The 16,217-nt window shown below is 41.2% G+C and overlaps 1 protein-coding gene across 1 annotated transcript in view; it reads right to left on the reverse strand.

The window, feature by feature from the left end:
• The window catches only part of snx29 (sorting nexin 29), a 538,494-nt gene that overhangs the window by 449,104 nt on the left and 73,173 nt on the right, over positions 1-16,217 (reverse strand). Inside the window, exons 7-8 of the mRNA XM_080207008.1 lie at positions 10,165-10,413; positions 3,034-3,463 (exon numbers count right to left, since the gene is read on the reverse strand). Of these exons, the coding sequence (XP_080063134.1) occupies positions 3,034-3,463; positions 10,165-10,413 (679 nt within the window). The remainder of the gene's footprint in view (positions 1-3,033; positions 3,464-10,164; positions 10,414-16,217) is intronic.

Below are 16,217 nucleotides of genomic sequence, written 5' to 3' on the forward strand. Positions count from 1 at the left end.
TTTAGAGGAGTTTTTTTTAAAGACAGGAGAGGAATGAGGAACACAGAGTCTAAGGGAGGGAATGCTAGATTGTAGGGACTAGACTGCTGAAATCACATCTGCCAATACAAAGAACAAAACAGCATAGGAACAGGCCCTTCAGCTCACCAAGCCTGCACCGATTCCAAATCCTTATTTCGGTCCACGACTCAATACCCATACGTGGTTTCTATCCCTCTGTTCGCCTCCAGTTCATGTGCCTATCAAGATATATCTTGAACATTGCCAACATGCCTGCTTCCACTACCTCCACTGGCAGCAGTTCCAGGTACTCACCACCCCCTGAAAAGCTTTCCCCATCTCACCTTGAACCTGTGTCCTCCTTCCTTCCCACCTGGGAAAGGGTCTCCGACTATCCACCCCATCTGTCTCTCATAATTTTGTAGACCTCGAGCAGGTCTCCCGTCAGCCTCCGTCTGTCCAGTGAAAACAATCCAAGTTTATTCAACCTCCCCTCATACCTAAAACTCTCCAGACCAGGCAGCATCCTAGTGAATCTTCTTTGCACCCTCTCTAAAGCATTCAAATCCTTCTAGTAGCATGGCAAGCAGAACTGCACACAATATTCCAAACGTGTCCCAACTGAAGTTTTATACAGCTGTAGCATAATTTGCCAATTTTTGAACATGATGCCCTAGCCAATGAGGGCAAGCATGCCATATAGCATCTTGATCACCTTATCCACCTGTGTTGCCACTTTCAGGGATCTGTGGACCTGCACGTCCCTCTGCATGGTAATGTTCGTAAGGGTTCTGCCTTTTTCTGTATAATCGCACTTGAATTTGATGGTCCAAAATGTAACATCTCACATCTGTCTGGGTCAAACTCTATCTGCCACTTCTCTGCCCAAGTCTGCAATCTATCTACATCCTTTGACAATAAGAACATAAGAAATAGGAGCAGGAGTAGGCCATCTAGCCCCTCGAGCCTGCCCCGCCATTCAATAAGATCATGGCTGATCTGTCGTGGCTCAGTTCCACATTCCCGCCCTCTCCCCATAACCCTTAATCCCCTTGCCTACCAAAAACCTATCAACCCGCGTCTTAAAAATATTGAGCGAGGCAGCCTCGCTGAATACCTTCAGCGGAGGGCCCTTCTTGTCCTTATCCATAAGTACCTAAAAACTTACGAAATTATGGTCACTATTCCCAAAATCTCCCCCCATTGAAGCTTGGATCATCTGGCCAGGCTCATTCCCCAATATCAAGCCCAGTATGGCCTCCTCCCTCATTAGACTATCCACATAGTGTTTCAAAAAACCCTCCTGGACAAATTGCTCTTCACCAAAACCCCTGGCACTAATGGAGTCACAGTCAATATCACCCACCACAACAATTCTGATATTTTCACATCTTTTCAGAACCTGACCACATATCTGTTTGTCTACCTCCTGCTGGCAGCTGGGCAGTCTGTAGTACAATCCCAGCATTGTGATTGCACCCTTCCTGTTCCTACCCATAATGCCTCACTGCAAGATCCAACAGGTCCTCCCTCAACACAGCTGTGATATGCTCCCTAACTAGTAATGGTGGGACTCGAGGGGCAGGATTTGATAGCCTCAGTCGAAGGAGACCGGAAATTCCCGCCCAAGGTGAACGGACATTTCCGTCGTCTGCCCCTTGCCTGCTCCAATTCTGTGGTGGACGGGGCAGTGGAATTCCGGTGAAGGTATCCAAATGCTCCTAAACACTGCTTCGTCCTTTCAAAAATAATTCTGAAACCTAATAGCCCATCACAGTACAGACCCTCGTTCCACTATTCCTAGGGGACCTCAAATGTGAATAAATCTGCGGTCCACATAAAACTACCATACACCACGAGCAAAAGCAAATAAGATCTGCTCGTGATTAACGTAATTAAGACATTGGTAAAAATTACTTCTTAAAAATATTAAACTCTAAGATTTGAATGAAGGGGGTAAAGTTTCAAGAGCTTTGTCAAAGGGGATAATCAGCTGTAAAAACAAACAGAACTAGCTGTGTGGGTTTCATGGGCAAAAACAAATGAAAACTATATACCAACATTGCTAATCTACAAACATGGACAAAACATCATCTCACCACCATTTAGCCATCAACTGTTCTTCCATATATGAACATATACATGTTCTTTCGAGGGATGCAAGCAGCACTTCCAAAAATCAGCATTTGTGGTCCACTCAATTGCTCTTGAGTGGCTTGATAGGCCAATTCAGAGGGCAATTATGAGTCAATCACTTTGCTGTTTTTTTTAAAGACCAGGCCAGGTAAGGGTGGCAGGGGTGGGTTCTTTACCCAGAGGGTGGTGGGGGAATGGAATGCCCTGCCTGCTGCAGTTGTAGATGAGCTTAGTTTGGGGGCGTTTAAGAGGTCCGTGGATAGGTTTATGGATGGAAAAGGATTGGTTTTGGTTAAAGGGTCATTGCTTTTTTCTTAATTGGTCGGCACAACATCGTGGGCCGAAGGGCCTGTTCTGCGCTGTATTGTTCTATGTTCTGTGTAGATTTCCTTCCCAAAAAGGACCTCAGTGATCTGGATGGGTTTTTCCAACAATCAATGATTGTTTCATGGTCACCACCAATGAATAGTTTTCGGATTTAACTAACTGAATTTAAACTCCACTGGCTGCCATGGTGGGATTCAAACCCATGTCCACAGAGCATTAGCCTGGGCCAGTGGATTACTCATTCAGTAACAACACCACTAACCAGTCTGTTCCACTTACGTCCATACTTTTAGGTATTATTCTGCTTCACAGAAGATGTTTACATGTTAAGAAGTTTTTGAGGAAAGGTACAAAATATTTGTCTTCAAGAAGCTTTGCCTTATCAATTACATTCACAGTTACAGTTGACAAAGTGATTGGCAGTCTGAGCCCTGGCCTGCAACAGTACTATGCAAAATAGCACAGGAAAAACCAGCTATGATCGATGATTCTCATTACAAAAGAAAAGCAGTGTCATTTTTAACTTTAGAAATAACTGGCAAAAGAGGCATTCCAATTTTAAACACTCACTGCTCAGAAACATGCCTGTCCTCCGCATTCTCTTTACTTTGTGAGATCTTTTGATACATGTGCTCTCCTTCCACATCTTCATCATCATCGTCATCATCATCGTCAATACTTTTCATGTCTAGCTTTCTGTGATTAGCATCGCCATTCAGGCAAACGTCCACAGTTTTCAAGATACTGCTATTTAATTCTTTTCCATTGGAATCTGGTTTTCCGTTCAAATCAGGACTAAAAGAGGTTAATGTCATGGAAGAGTCAATGGATGCCGAAACAGCTGAAAATCTTTCTGAATTTTCCTCAGAGCTTTCTCTTGTTAAGTCTGAACTTTTCACTTGCTCAGAACTGCCTTGTTCCTCCTCCTCGTTGTCACCATCAAACGAGATGATATTTGGCACCATTTTCTTCTTCCTTTTTTCTCTTTTATTTTTTCCATCTATCAATGAAAAGAGCCAAAATTAATTGACATGTTTTACTGTTCAAGTAAGAAATACTGGACATGGCGACAGTCATCCATTTTGATCGGAATAACAGTAAAATGGACCATTATTTAAATGGTAAAAAAATCGCAGCATGCTGTTGGGCAGAGGGATCTGGGTGTCCTTGTGCATGAATCACAAGAAGTTGGTTTGCAGGTGCAGCTGGTAATTAAGAAGGCAAATGGAATTTTGTCCTTCATTGCTAGAGGGATGGAGTTTAAAAACAGCAAGGTTATGTTGCAGCTGTATAAGGTGCTGGCGAGACCACACCTAGAGTACTGTGTACAGTTTTGGTCTCCTTACTTGAGAAAAGATATACTGGCACTGGAGAGAGTGCAGCAGAGATTCACTAGGTTGATTCCACAGTTGAGAGGGTTGGCTTATGAGGAGAGACAGAGTAAACTGGGGAAATACTCATTGGAATTGAAGAATGAGGGGAGATCTTATTGAAACATATAAGATTATGAAGGGAATAGATAAGATAGAAGCAGGGAAATTATTTCCACTGGCGGGTGAAACTAGAACTAGGGGACGTGGCCTCAAAATAAAGGAGAGCAGGTTTAGAACTGAGTTGAGGAGGAACTACTTCACACAAAAGTTTGTGAATCTGTGGAATTCCCTGCCCAGTGAAGCAGTTGAGGCTACATCATTGAATGTTTTTAAGGCAAGGATAGATAAATTTTTGAACAGTACAGGAATTAAGGATTACGGTGAACGAGCGGGTTAAGTGGAGATGAGTGCATGAGAAGATCAGCCACGAACTTATTAAATGGCGGAGCAGGCTCGTGGGGCCAGATGGCCGACTCCTGCTCCCAGTTCTTATGTACCACGAAAAGACATGCTGTGATTAATTAGTTGATCACTAACAGTTTATTTTTTTAACTCCACTGAATATTTCAGGAATTCTTCTCATTAAAAATTTATCAAAATTTTGCAGGTGTAAACATTTTACTGCAACATAGGTACATTAACGTAGAATAATTGCAAACACAGTAATCATGCTCAGATGAATTCAAGTAAACTGATAAAATGAGCTAAATAATTAAAACCGTGCATCAGCTGAAGTAAAAATCCAGAAATAAAATTGTGGCACCAATTTCTAGCCTGGGCACAAACCAGAGCTGGTGTACCAGATAACAAGTCCCTTTTGATAAGTTATTTAAACATCACATTTAAAATTCTAATTGGAAGGAGTAGTTCTGTTGCCTGCAGCTGCCAAAGAATCAAAAGTAGTCAAAAAAAAAATGGTTGTACAAAATCCAGGCGTTAGAGAGTTCTGACCATCACTTCCTAATCTACTCTCTGGCTACAGGTGTAGTTCTGAAGCACTGAAAGCATTGCTGTACCATTATTTAAATAGAAGGAGGAATGGGATAGACAGTCAATCTATTCTTGATGATAGGTAAAATATTGGAAAAGGTTCTGACAGTATAAATCATCATTTGGAAAGGCACAAATTAATCAATGATAGTATTGATTTGTTGCAGGAAGGTCATGTCTGTCTAATTTAGGAGGAGTTTTTGAGCGCAGTTTTTGATAGATCATTGAGTGTTGCAATTTAATGTACGCTACATGGATTTGAGCAAGGCTTTAACAAGGTCCCAAGTGGCAACTTGTCACACCAATGAATGATTTATAGGAGCCATGGGAATGTAACAAGTTGTGTTAATGGTTGGTGAATTGTGTCATTGAGATACTTGGGTGACAGACATTGTTTGACTAAGGGCTGAGAAAATATATATCAAGTGCAATTTTGTCCCAAAGCAACCCCCCACCGCCTCACTGAGCCATTTGTCACTTGTTCTTCAGTTCTGCTTTCACTGAGCTCTAATCTCTGCTCTCCTAGTAACATGTTCTACTATCTTATCTTTATGCCAATATCAGCAACTTCTATATTCCTTAATACTCCTTTTGGGAAGTAGGTACAGAGGAAATATCAGGGGTAAGTTTTTCACTTGGAGGGTGCTGGGGGAGTGGAATCGGCTGCTGTCGGTGGTGGTGGAGGCAAATTCAATATGGTCTTTCAAGAGACTTCTGGATGACTACATGGAACTTAATAGAATTGAGGGTTATTGGTAAGCCTAGTAGGTATGGATATCATCAGTGCAACTTGTGGGCCAAAGGGCCTGTTTGTGTAGTTTTTCTATGTTCTACGTTCTATATTCAACAGCTTGAAGGTCAGAGTAGGCCGGATATTTTTCGGTTGGCTCAGACACGATGGGCTGAATTGCCTGAAGGGGATGGATAGGGTAGAGGTAGAGAGATTCTTCCCGCTCAGAAAGGACAGCAGGACTAGAGGGCACAGCCTCAAGATAAGCAGGGGGGGCAGTTTAGAACGGAGTTGAGGAGGAACTTCTTCACTCAAAGGGTGGTGAATCTCTGGAATTCTCTGCCCGTTGAAGTGGTGGAGGCTGCCTCGCTAAATATATTTAAGACACGGGTAGATAGGTTTTTGGTAGGCAAGGGGATTAAGGTTTATGGGGAGAAAGCGGGAAAGTGGAACTGATCCACTTCAGATCAGCCATGATCTTATTGAATAGCGGGGCAGGCTTGAAGGGCTAGTGGCCTACTCCTGCTCCTATTTCTTATGTTTTTATGTTCCTTCTATGCCGTTAATATTTCTATGTTAACGTTTCACTTTACAAAACTTCTTTAAGATCAAGAAAGCACGTCTTTCCCTCTTCACGTTCGTTGAAACCTTGTTTGTTCCACAAATGTTTTTTTAAAGAGATTAATATATTTTTCCTTCCCTTACTTCCTGTAGAGGCCTTTCATTCTAAGCTTATGCTGCATTTGTTGGAGGTTTTTTCCGCTAACACACCTTAGCACCTGACCAACTGATCGTTTGCCATGGTCCTGGTCTGGGTGATAGAAATATAGAAACTAGAAGCAGGCGTAGGCCATTCAGCCCTTTGAGCCTGCTCTGCCATTCATGTTGATCCTGGCTGATCATCAAATTCAATATCCTGATCCTGCCTTCCCCCCTCCCGCCACTATATCCTTTGATTCCTTTAGCCCCAAGAGCTATGTCTAATTTCTTCTTGAAATCAGACAACATGTTGGCTACTTTCTGTAGTAGTGAATTCCACACATTCACCACCCTCTGGGGTGAAGAAATTTCTCCTCACTTCAGTTCTACAAGGTTCACCCCTCATCCTCAAACTATGACCCCTAGTTCCGGATTCCCCCACTATTGGGAACGTACAGAAAGCTGAATCGACCCTGTCTAACCCTGTTTCTATGAGGTCCCCTCTCATTCTTCTAAACTCCAGTGAATACAATCCTAACTGTCTTGGTCTCTCCTCATATAACAAACATGCCATCTCAGGAATCAGCCTGGTAAACCTTCAGCAAAGGACATCCTTCCTCAGATAAGGACACCAAAACTGCACACAATACTCCAGGTGTGGCCTCACCAATGCCCTGTATAATGGCAGCAAAACACCCCTATCCCTATACCCAAATCCTCTCACTATGAAGACCAACATTCCATTTGCCTTCTTTATTACCTGCTAAACTTGTGCACTTACTTTCAGCGACTGATGCACGAGGACTCCAAGGTCTCAACAAATATCCACCTCTCTCAACTTACACCCATTCAAACAATAATCTGTCTTCCTAATATTGCAGTGGATAACCTCACATTAATCCACATTATACTGTATCTGTCATGCAGATGCCCACACACTCAGCCTGTCCAAATCACACTGAGGCATCTCTGCAACCTCCTCACAGCTCACTCTCCCAAACAATTTTGTATCATCTGCAAATTTGGAGATAATACATTCAGTTCCCGCTGCCAAGTCATTAATATATAATGTGAACAGTTGAGGTCCGAGCATGGATCCCTGCGAAACCCCACTAGTCGCTGACTGCCAATCAGAAAAACACCTATTTATACCAACCCTTTGCTTCCTAGCTGCTAACGAGCTTTGTATCCAACTCAAGACATAATCTGTAATCCCATGTGCTTTAGCTTTACAGAGTAATCTGTTATGTGAGACCTTGTTAAAAGCCTTCTGAAAGTTTAAATGAACCACATCCATTGGTTCTCCTCGGTCCACTCTACTAGTTACATTCTCAAAAAATTCCAATAGATTCGTCAAACATGATTTCCCTTTTGTAAATCCATGCTGACTTTGTCTGATTATCCCACTGCCTTCCAAATGCTGAGTTATGAAATCCTTGATAATAGACTCCAGCAACTTCCCCAGTACTGATGTCAGGCTCACTGGGCTATAGGTCTGTTTTCTCTCTACCTGTCTTTTTGAATAGTGGGCTTACGTTAGCTACCCTCCAATCTGGAGTAACAGATTGGCTTCCAGTCAGCAAAAGGACAGCAAAACTCCCACACCTTTCCTTCTAAGCCCAATGTAAACCAACTCATCAATATTTTAAAAATTCTCATCCTAACTTCAAATCTTAGTCAACGCTTTAAGGTTAAGAAGTGCTTTCTGTTATGTATTAGTATTGATTCTTGGTAGCTGTATGAAGCACTGTGTATTAATCTTTCGTATATTCACCAGAAGTGGCATCACATGTCGACAGCACGGAAACTCCCAGAGTGAAGACGCAGTCATGTCGTGAACAACATCCTGTGGATAAAGTTCTGTTATTTTTAACCCTCCATGAACTATAGTCCAGTGAGCTTAACGCCGGTACTGGGGAAGTTGCTGGAGTCTATTATCAAGGATTTCATAACGCAGCATTTGGAAGGCAGTGGGATAACCAGACAAAGTCAGCATGGATTTACAAAAGGGAAATCACGCTCGATGAATCTATTGCAATTTTTTAGTGATGTAGCTAGTAGAGTTGACCGAGGACCAGTGGATGTGGTTCATTTAGACTTTCAGAAGGCTTTTAACAAGGTCTCACGTAACAGGCGACTATGTAAAGTTAAAGCACGTGGGATTACAGGTTATGTCTTGAGATGGATAGAAAGCTGGTTAGCAGATAGGTAGCAAAGATTTGGTATAAATTTTTTTGATTGGCAGTCAGCGACTAGTGGGGTTCCACAGGGATCTGTGCTAGGACCCCAACTGTTCACAATATATATTAACGATTTGAAAGAGGGAACTGAATGTATCAATGTTTCAATTCTCCAATATACAACACACCTCTTATTTGAGAAAGTTTTGCCCGAGTAGTGCAGACTCACAGAAGAATGGTTAAAGTAGCAATGTACATCAGGCTCACTAACTCATACATAACAGCTCAGCAAGCGCACAAGAGTGAAGAGGCAATGCTGCTGGACTAGAAATCTAGAGAGTATGTTCGAATCTCATCAGGGCAGTTTTCAAATTTTCAGTCTGTTTAAAGGTGAGAAGGATTCGCAGTGGGTGCAAGGATGTGAAGGTTTTCGAGAGGGTGCAGAAAAGATTTATAGCAATGGTTCCAGGGACAAAGGAGTTCAGTAATGTGACCTGTCAATCTTTCTGACTGGAAGTGAAGGTCCAAGGGCACTATTTGAAGAACAGCGTGGTAGTTTATCTCGTACCATCGAAATCCCCCAAAACAGATCAACTGGCCACTTACTGATTACATTACACCTTTATAACAGTGCTTATAACTGAAAACAATTAATTATTGTGAGACATTTTTAATGCCATAAGGATATGAAAAGTGCTATATTAATACACATTTTTCTTTAATCACAGGCAGCAACATCTGAATGTGATATAATTGTATTTATAATGCTATTTTAACAAATATTTCACGTTGCAATTATTCTATATTATAGTAAAATACTTTTAAAATCATTTACAGAATACGGGCATTTTTGGCATGACTGCTGTAATGTCCCTTAACTGAAAGATCTGTGGATCATTTTAGAGGGAAATTCAGATTCGACCACACTGCTATGGGTTTGGTGTTGCATATAGGCCCCATCAGATAAGAACTGTAAATTCCCTTCGCTAACATGGCATTAGTGAGCTAGATAGGTTTTCATGGCAATTAGACGGTTTCACTGTCACCACTGGCGATACTACATTTTTATTCCTGTAATTGAAACTCATTTTCAAACAAATGATCCAGATTTCTAGATAACTAGTCCAATGACAAACACCATGCCACCATTTCCGTTAGCCCCCATTTCTTTTCAAGTATTCATATATACAACAACATTGATTTCTAAAGATGCGAGCAGTTAAATTATCACTATACCTGTTATTTTTCATTCCCCTATCATTGGCAATGCCAGTATATGGGATTATTTTTACCTCTTTGCCTGTTGTGCAGTGATTTCAGCCTTACCCACATTACCAAATTTGGACTCTAACTTGGCTCTCTGGCCAAAGCGGCCTGTGCTGAAACACCAAAAATACGGGTGGAACCATAAAACATATACAGGAAGTAACAGACTCCAAGTAGTTTCAAGAAGGAACTAATATGTCTGGAGAGAGCTTTTTGTTGACGAGAGTAAATTTCTTCTACAGAATAAAAGTGAGACAGAGGATCAGCCATGATGATATTAAATGGTACAGCAGGCGCGAAGGGCCAAATGGCCTACTCCTGCTTCTATTTCCTATCTTTTTATTCTACAATACTTAACCCTCTTCCTCTTACACTCAAAGCAATGAATCTCCAAATGCAGAAGTTTTTGAACCTGAAAAGTGGGGGCTTGACAGTAACAGGTTTGACATCTAGAGCCACTTACCTTGATTTACAGTTTTTGACAGAACTGGCAGTCGGTCCGATTCAGACTCCGGCCGCATGAAACTTGGCACTGCAGAAACTGTTGTGATTTCTTTCAGGAGTGTGCTAACCCCCTGTGTGGATTCCTTCAACAGGGATGTGACATTTTGTGTTGACTCCTTTAACAGGTTTGCAACCGCAGACGCAGGCTTGTTAGGTCCATTCAAATCCTCATTGTCAATGTTGATTGCAAAGAGGATAGAGTTCAACCCTTGAAACAAAATAACAGATTAATTTACAAAGGTAATTTTCTGATGGGTTTATTTAATTCATTTTAAACAAAACAATATTTCAGGTACAAATCTACTTTGTTACTTCCATGATTGCTATGATGTGAAGATGCCGGCGTTGGACTGGGATGGGCACAGTAAGAAGTCTCACAACACCTGGTTAAAGGTCAACAGATTTATTTAGAATCATGAGCTTCCGGAGTGTTGCTCCTTCCTCAGGTGAGTGGAGAGGTGGGTTCACAAACATGGCATGTATAGGCAGAATCACAATTGCAAGATAATGGTCGGAATGCGAGTCTTTACAGGTACAGACCATGCAAGTGGAGACAGCGATAATCACAGGTTAAAAAGGTGTGAATTGTCTCAAGCCAGGGCAATTGGTAGAATTTTGCAAACCCAGGCCACCTTGGAGAACGCTTACTGTGTGCCTTCAAGACACAACAACCCCGACTCACCGAGCAGAAACTAGTAGCCAAGTTCCACATGCATGAGGATGACCTCAACCGGGATCTTGGGTTCACGTCACACTACATGTAACCCCCACCATTTGGCCTGGGCTTGCAAAATCCTACTATCCGAAAGCATGTGATTCCAAAAAAAAACCTGTTGGGCTTTAACCCAACTTTCATGATTGTGTTACATGCAAAACACTGAGTTGAAGTTCTGTGAAGTCAAATAGCTGTTAACTCTTCAGCTTATGAAGTATTGCACAGTCACCAGCGCCTTTGTCCCTTTTAAAACAGTAGTATGTTTAACTTGTCCTAGCGATATCTCGCATTTTAGCTTAGGGGTTTAAAAAAAAGTGTGGCATGGACAAGTTAGGCCGAAGGGCCTGTTTCCACGCTGTAAACCACTATGACTCTATATCCTTTGAGAACAAGAGGTCTCCTTGACTTCACTTAACTTAAATTTCCTGAAAATGCAAATAACAGCAACAGCAAATCGAAGATGACATTACAATGCCAACTTACACGCCTGAAAATGAATACCTTGTGTTATCTGCACAGAATGGGAGTGCATCTTGAAAATGCTATCAGCTTTCACACAACAATAAACTACTGCTAAAAAAGACCAAACAGAACTGAAATATATATCTGAACTACTTTTAAACTAAAAATTGAGCATCTTCTTTTGCACTATTTGTAACTAAAAAAGTGCCAGGTATCAGAAATTAAATTATTTTCCATGGAAGCATATATCAATGCACAATTAACTGGAGCATTTCTATTCTCTAGTACAAAGTGGCTATATTAAAAAAAACATGCAGAATCTAAACAAAATTAAATAGAAACAGCTCATTGTACAAATCTTGCACAAGGGAATGAGCAGGATGGATCTTAAAATCATTTTCAAACTATAATTTAAAGAATAAATGAATTTTTTATTATCTTTATAACGCAGCAAACACATCCTTAAGAGTGTGAAGAAAGAGCATCAGGAGATAGCAAAACAAACCCCTGAGTCTGTTCCACTGATCTTCAAACTCTGAAAGCTGGTTAGCAGAGAGGAAGCAAAGAGTCGGCATTAATGGGTCTTTTCCTTATTGGCAGTCTGTGACAATTGGGGTTCCACTGGGATCTGTGCTAAGACCCCACTGTTACATATTAACGATTTAGAAGAGGGAACCAAATGTATTACCTCCAAATTTGCAGATGATGTAAAGTTGGGTGGCGGATGAGCCGTGAGGAGGATGCAGAGATGCTTCAGTGTGATTTGGACAAGCTGAGTGTGTGGGCATCTGCATGGTAGGCGCAGCATAATGTGGATAAATGGGAGGTTACCACTTTGGTAGCAATAATAGGAAGGCAGACTATTACTTGAATGACTCCAAATTGAGAGCAGTGGATATTCAATGAGACTGGTGTCCGTGTGCATTAGTCGCTTAAAGTAAATACGCAGATATAGCAGGCAAATAGTATGGTGGCCTTCATAGCGAGAGGATTTGAGTATAGGGATAGGGATGTTTTCCTACAATTGTATAGGGCTTTGGTCAGGCCACATCTAAAGTATTGTGTGCAGTTCTGGTGTTCTCATCTGAGGAGGGGTGTCTTTGATATAGAGGGAATACAGCGAAGATTTACCAGATTGATTCCTGGAATGGCAGGTCTGTCATGTGAGGAGAGACTAAATCAGTTAGGTTTATATTCAGAGTTTAGAAGAGTGACAGGGGATCTCATAGAAACTTACAAAAATTGTAACAGCATTAGACAGAGCAGATTCGGAAAGAATGTTCCCGATGGTGGGGGAGTCCAGAATTCTGAGTTATAGTTTGAAGATCAGGGGTAAATGTTTTAGAACTGAGGTAAGGAGAAATTTCTTCACCCAGAGGGTGGTGAATGTGTGGAATTCACTACCACAGAACGCAGTAGAGGCCATAATGTTGTCCGATTTCAAAAAGAAATTAGATATAGCTCTAGGGTCTAAATGGATCAAGGGATACGGGCAGAAGGGGAAATTAGGATATGGAATTTGATTATTAGCCATGATCAAAATGAATGGCTGAAAGGCCTACTCCTGCTACTAGTTTCTGTGTTTTTATGTTTCTAACCACCCTTTCCATCCAGCTAATCCTTAAGTCACCTAAGAGTCCAAAAGTCTATTGATCACAGCCTTGAACGTACTCATGACTGAGCAATCACAGCCCTTTAGCATTGAAAATTCCAAAGATTCAAATCCTACTAATGACATCAAGCGAAATGGGGGAAAATGGTCTCGAGATAGATGATCAGTCATGATCGGTTTGAATGGCAAAGCAGGCTCGACGGGCCAAATGGCCTACTCCAACTCCTATTTGCTATGTTCCACTGAGTGAAGAAATGTCCCCTCCCCTTCGTCCAAAATAGCCCTCCCCTTATCCTGATAACATGCCCTCAATTCTCGACTCTCCAGCTAAGGAAAACAACCTGGCAAGCCCTCTCAGAATCCAAGAGAAAAGCAAATTACTGCGGACGCTGGAATCTAAAACAAAAACAGAAAATGCTGCAAAATCTCAGGAGGCATGGCAGCATCTATGGAGAGAGAAACGCCAACATTGAGTCTGCCAGACTTAAAACGTTAGTTCTATTCTCTCTCCTCTCAGAATCTTATTTGTTTTAATGGGATCAATTCTCATTCCTCTATGCTCCAAAGTATAGGTCCATTCTACTCAACTCTTCTCACACAACAAACTTCTCAACCAAGGAACCAATCGAGTGAACATTTGTTGCATCCACTCTAAGAAAAGTGTACTCTTCCTTGGACATGATCTTCAAAACTGCACAATTGCTGTAAGCCTTCCTTACCCTTCTACTCCAAACCTCCCGCAATAAAGGCCAACATATCAGTTGCTTTCCTAATTGCTGACTGTACCTGCAAATTAATTTTGTGTTTCTTGTGCAGGAATAAGAAAGTCCATATAAACATTATATTTTCCCACCATTTAAAAAAAAAATTCTTTTTATTCTTGCTATCGAAGTGAAAAACATCACATTTCCCAAATCATACTCCTTCTACAACCTTCTTAGCTGCTAACTTCTATATCCTTCTGTAGATTTTCTGTTCTCTTTACAGCTTACAGTGTCACCTTGTTTTGTGTCACCAGCAAGCTCAGATACCTTATAATCCATGCTTTCATCTAAGTTATTCACCACTGATCCTGGTGCTACCTTAGTAATAAAAGTCTGCCAACCTGAAAATTACCTGTTTATTCCTACTTTTTTTTATGTCATTTAACCAATCTTCTATGCATGCCAATATATTATCCCCAATCCTATGAGGCATTATCTTCTGCAACAATCTTTGTGGGAATTTATCAGATGCATTTTGTTAATCCAAATATATTACCGCTATGGTTCTCCTTTTATCTGCCCTGGTAGTTACAAAAATTAGAGTATGTTGAGGTTGTATCAAACATTTCTCTTTCAGGAAACCATGTTGACTCTGCCTAATTGTATTACAATTTTCAAATTACTCTGTTACCACTTCCTCAGTAATGGGTTCCAGCTTTTCCTCCAATGGCTAATGTCAGGCAGGGTTACATTGGCAACCAGCCAATCCCCTGCACCATTTCCTAAGTTTGGGAATTTTGGAAGATCGCAGCCACTGAATCCACTGTCTCTGTAGCTACCTCTTTTAGAACAGTCTGCATTATTAAGAGATTAAAAGATCAAAAAATCTAAAGCAAGAACATTCAGAGTCCAGTGATTGCTTCACAGCTTCTGTCAAAAACTAACACAAAAATGTGACAGAATACATGCCATTTGACTGGATTGGTGCAACCATAACCAATGACAGTGAGAAAACTTGATCTGCATCTCTGCTCAGACTCCACAGCTAATGTATTCCACATTCCCATTCCACTAGAGTGCAGTATCTAAAGTTTAAAGTTTTAAAATTTAAAGTTTATTTATTAGTGACACAAGTAAGCTTACATTAACACTGAAATGATGTTACTGTGAAAATCCCCTAGTCACCACACTCTGGCGCCTGTTCGGGTACACTGAGGGGGAATTTAACACAGCCAGTGCACTTAACCAGTGTGTCCTTTGGACTGTGGGAGGAAACCCACGCAGCCACGGGGAGAACTTGCAGACTCTTCACAGACAGTGACAAACTTGGAATTGAACATGGGTCCCTGGTGCTGTGAGGCTGCAGTGCTAACCACTGCATTTTCTGCAAGATGCTCTAAAATAATTTAACCAGCGTACTTTCATCTTCTCAAGGGCAATTAGGATCGGGCAACAAATAGCAGGTCTTGTCACCAATGCCCACATCAGAATTTTTTTTTAATTACAATTTTTAAAAGTAAGTCTCAAGCATCAGTCCCTAACACAAGTTTCAACAGAAAGCAGGAAGGTTTTGCCTAACACCAAGGTTCCCAGACTGTGTTACGTATGCATCTCTGGGAAATAACTGGAAAGGTTACCGATTGGCGGATTTTATGAGTAATTTTATTTATTAATGGAATTTTTATAACAGGCAATTCAGATGAAGCTTCAAAACACGCAGGAATCTGTTGTACACAGTGGTGAATTTATTCCAAAATGCCCCAATAAGAATAAAAGTACACAAAGATAATAACACACAGATTTCGCATATCCAATCACCACACAGTATGGTTTCAGTTGCCCAGCAAATGTCCAGTCTAACTGATATCAGAACTATGCTCGGTCCTGTATATCAAACTGCTGCGATGTAACAGTGAAAAGTGGACAGGTGGCTAAAGTCAGGTAATGTTTGGAACACAGTGATGGGGAGAACAGCAATTACATTTGTTTTTCCAATGCCAATACACTCGCTGAAATTGTTGATGAGACATGGCTTGTGAGTCAATGGTTATTGAGAAACAAAATATTGACACCAGGCACAAAGCATGAGCTAAATAAAAGATGTAAACATGACAACAATACCTGGAAATGTGACTTGCTAGGAATGAAGTGGCTAAGTAGCGTCCATTATATGGGCAATTCCTGTCACGTAACAGCCTAAATCTATTCCTTGTCTCCTAACACTTGAAAATAAAATACGAACAGCACAACGATAAATCACCAAATTTGTGTCACGGGCGCAGCTGATGGTGAACAAGACAGTTTTACACTGTGCTGCTGCTGATGACAACATTCGAGTCCTTGGAGTATTTTAGTCACATAGTAGCAGAGTTGCGAAGCCCAGAAAATCTCACACCATAGCAGAAGAACAAATACTACCTGCAGCTGTAGACACGCTAAGTACCATGCTTGAAGAGGAGACCCAAGAGAGAAAATCAAACAACACATTATCACATCAAATTAATGGCATGGCCAATGAC

The sequence above is a fragment of the Carcharhinus amblyrhynchos genome, chromosome 18 (genome assembly GCF_965287045.1).
Source record: "Carcharhinus amblyrhynchos chromosome 18, sCarAmb.v2.hapA, whole genome shotgun sequence".
NCBI classification, from domain to species: domain Eukaryota; kingdom Metazoa; phylum Chordata; class Chondrichthyes; order Carcharhiniformes; family Carcharhinidae; genus Carcharhinus; species Carcharhinus amblyrhynchos.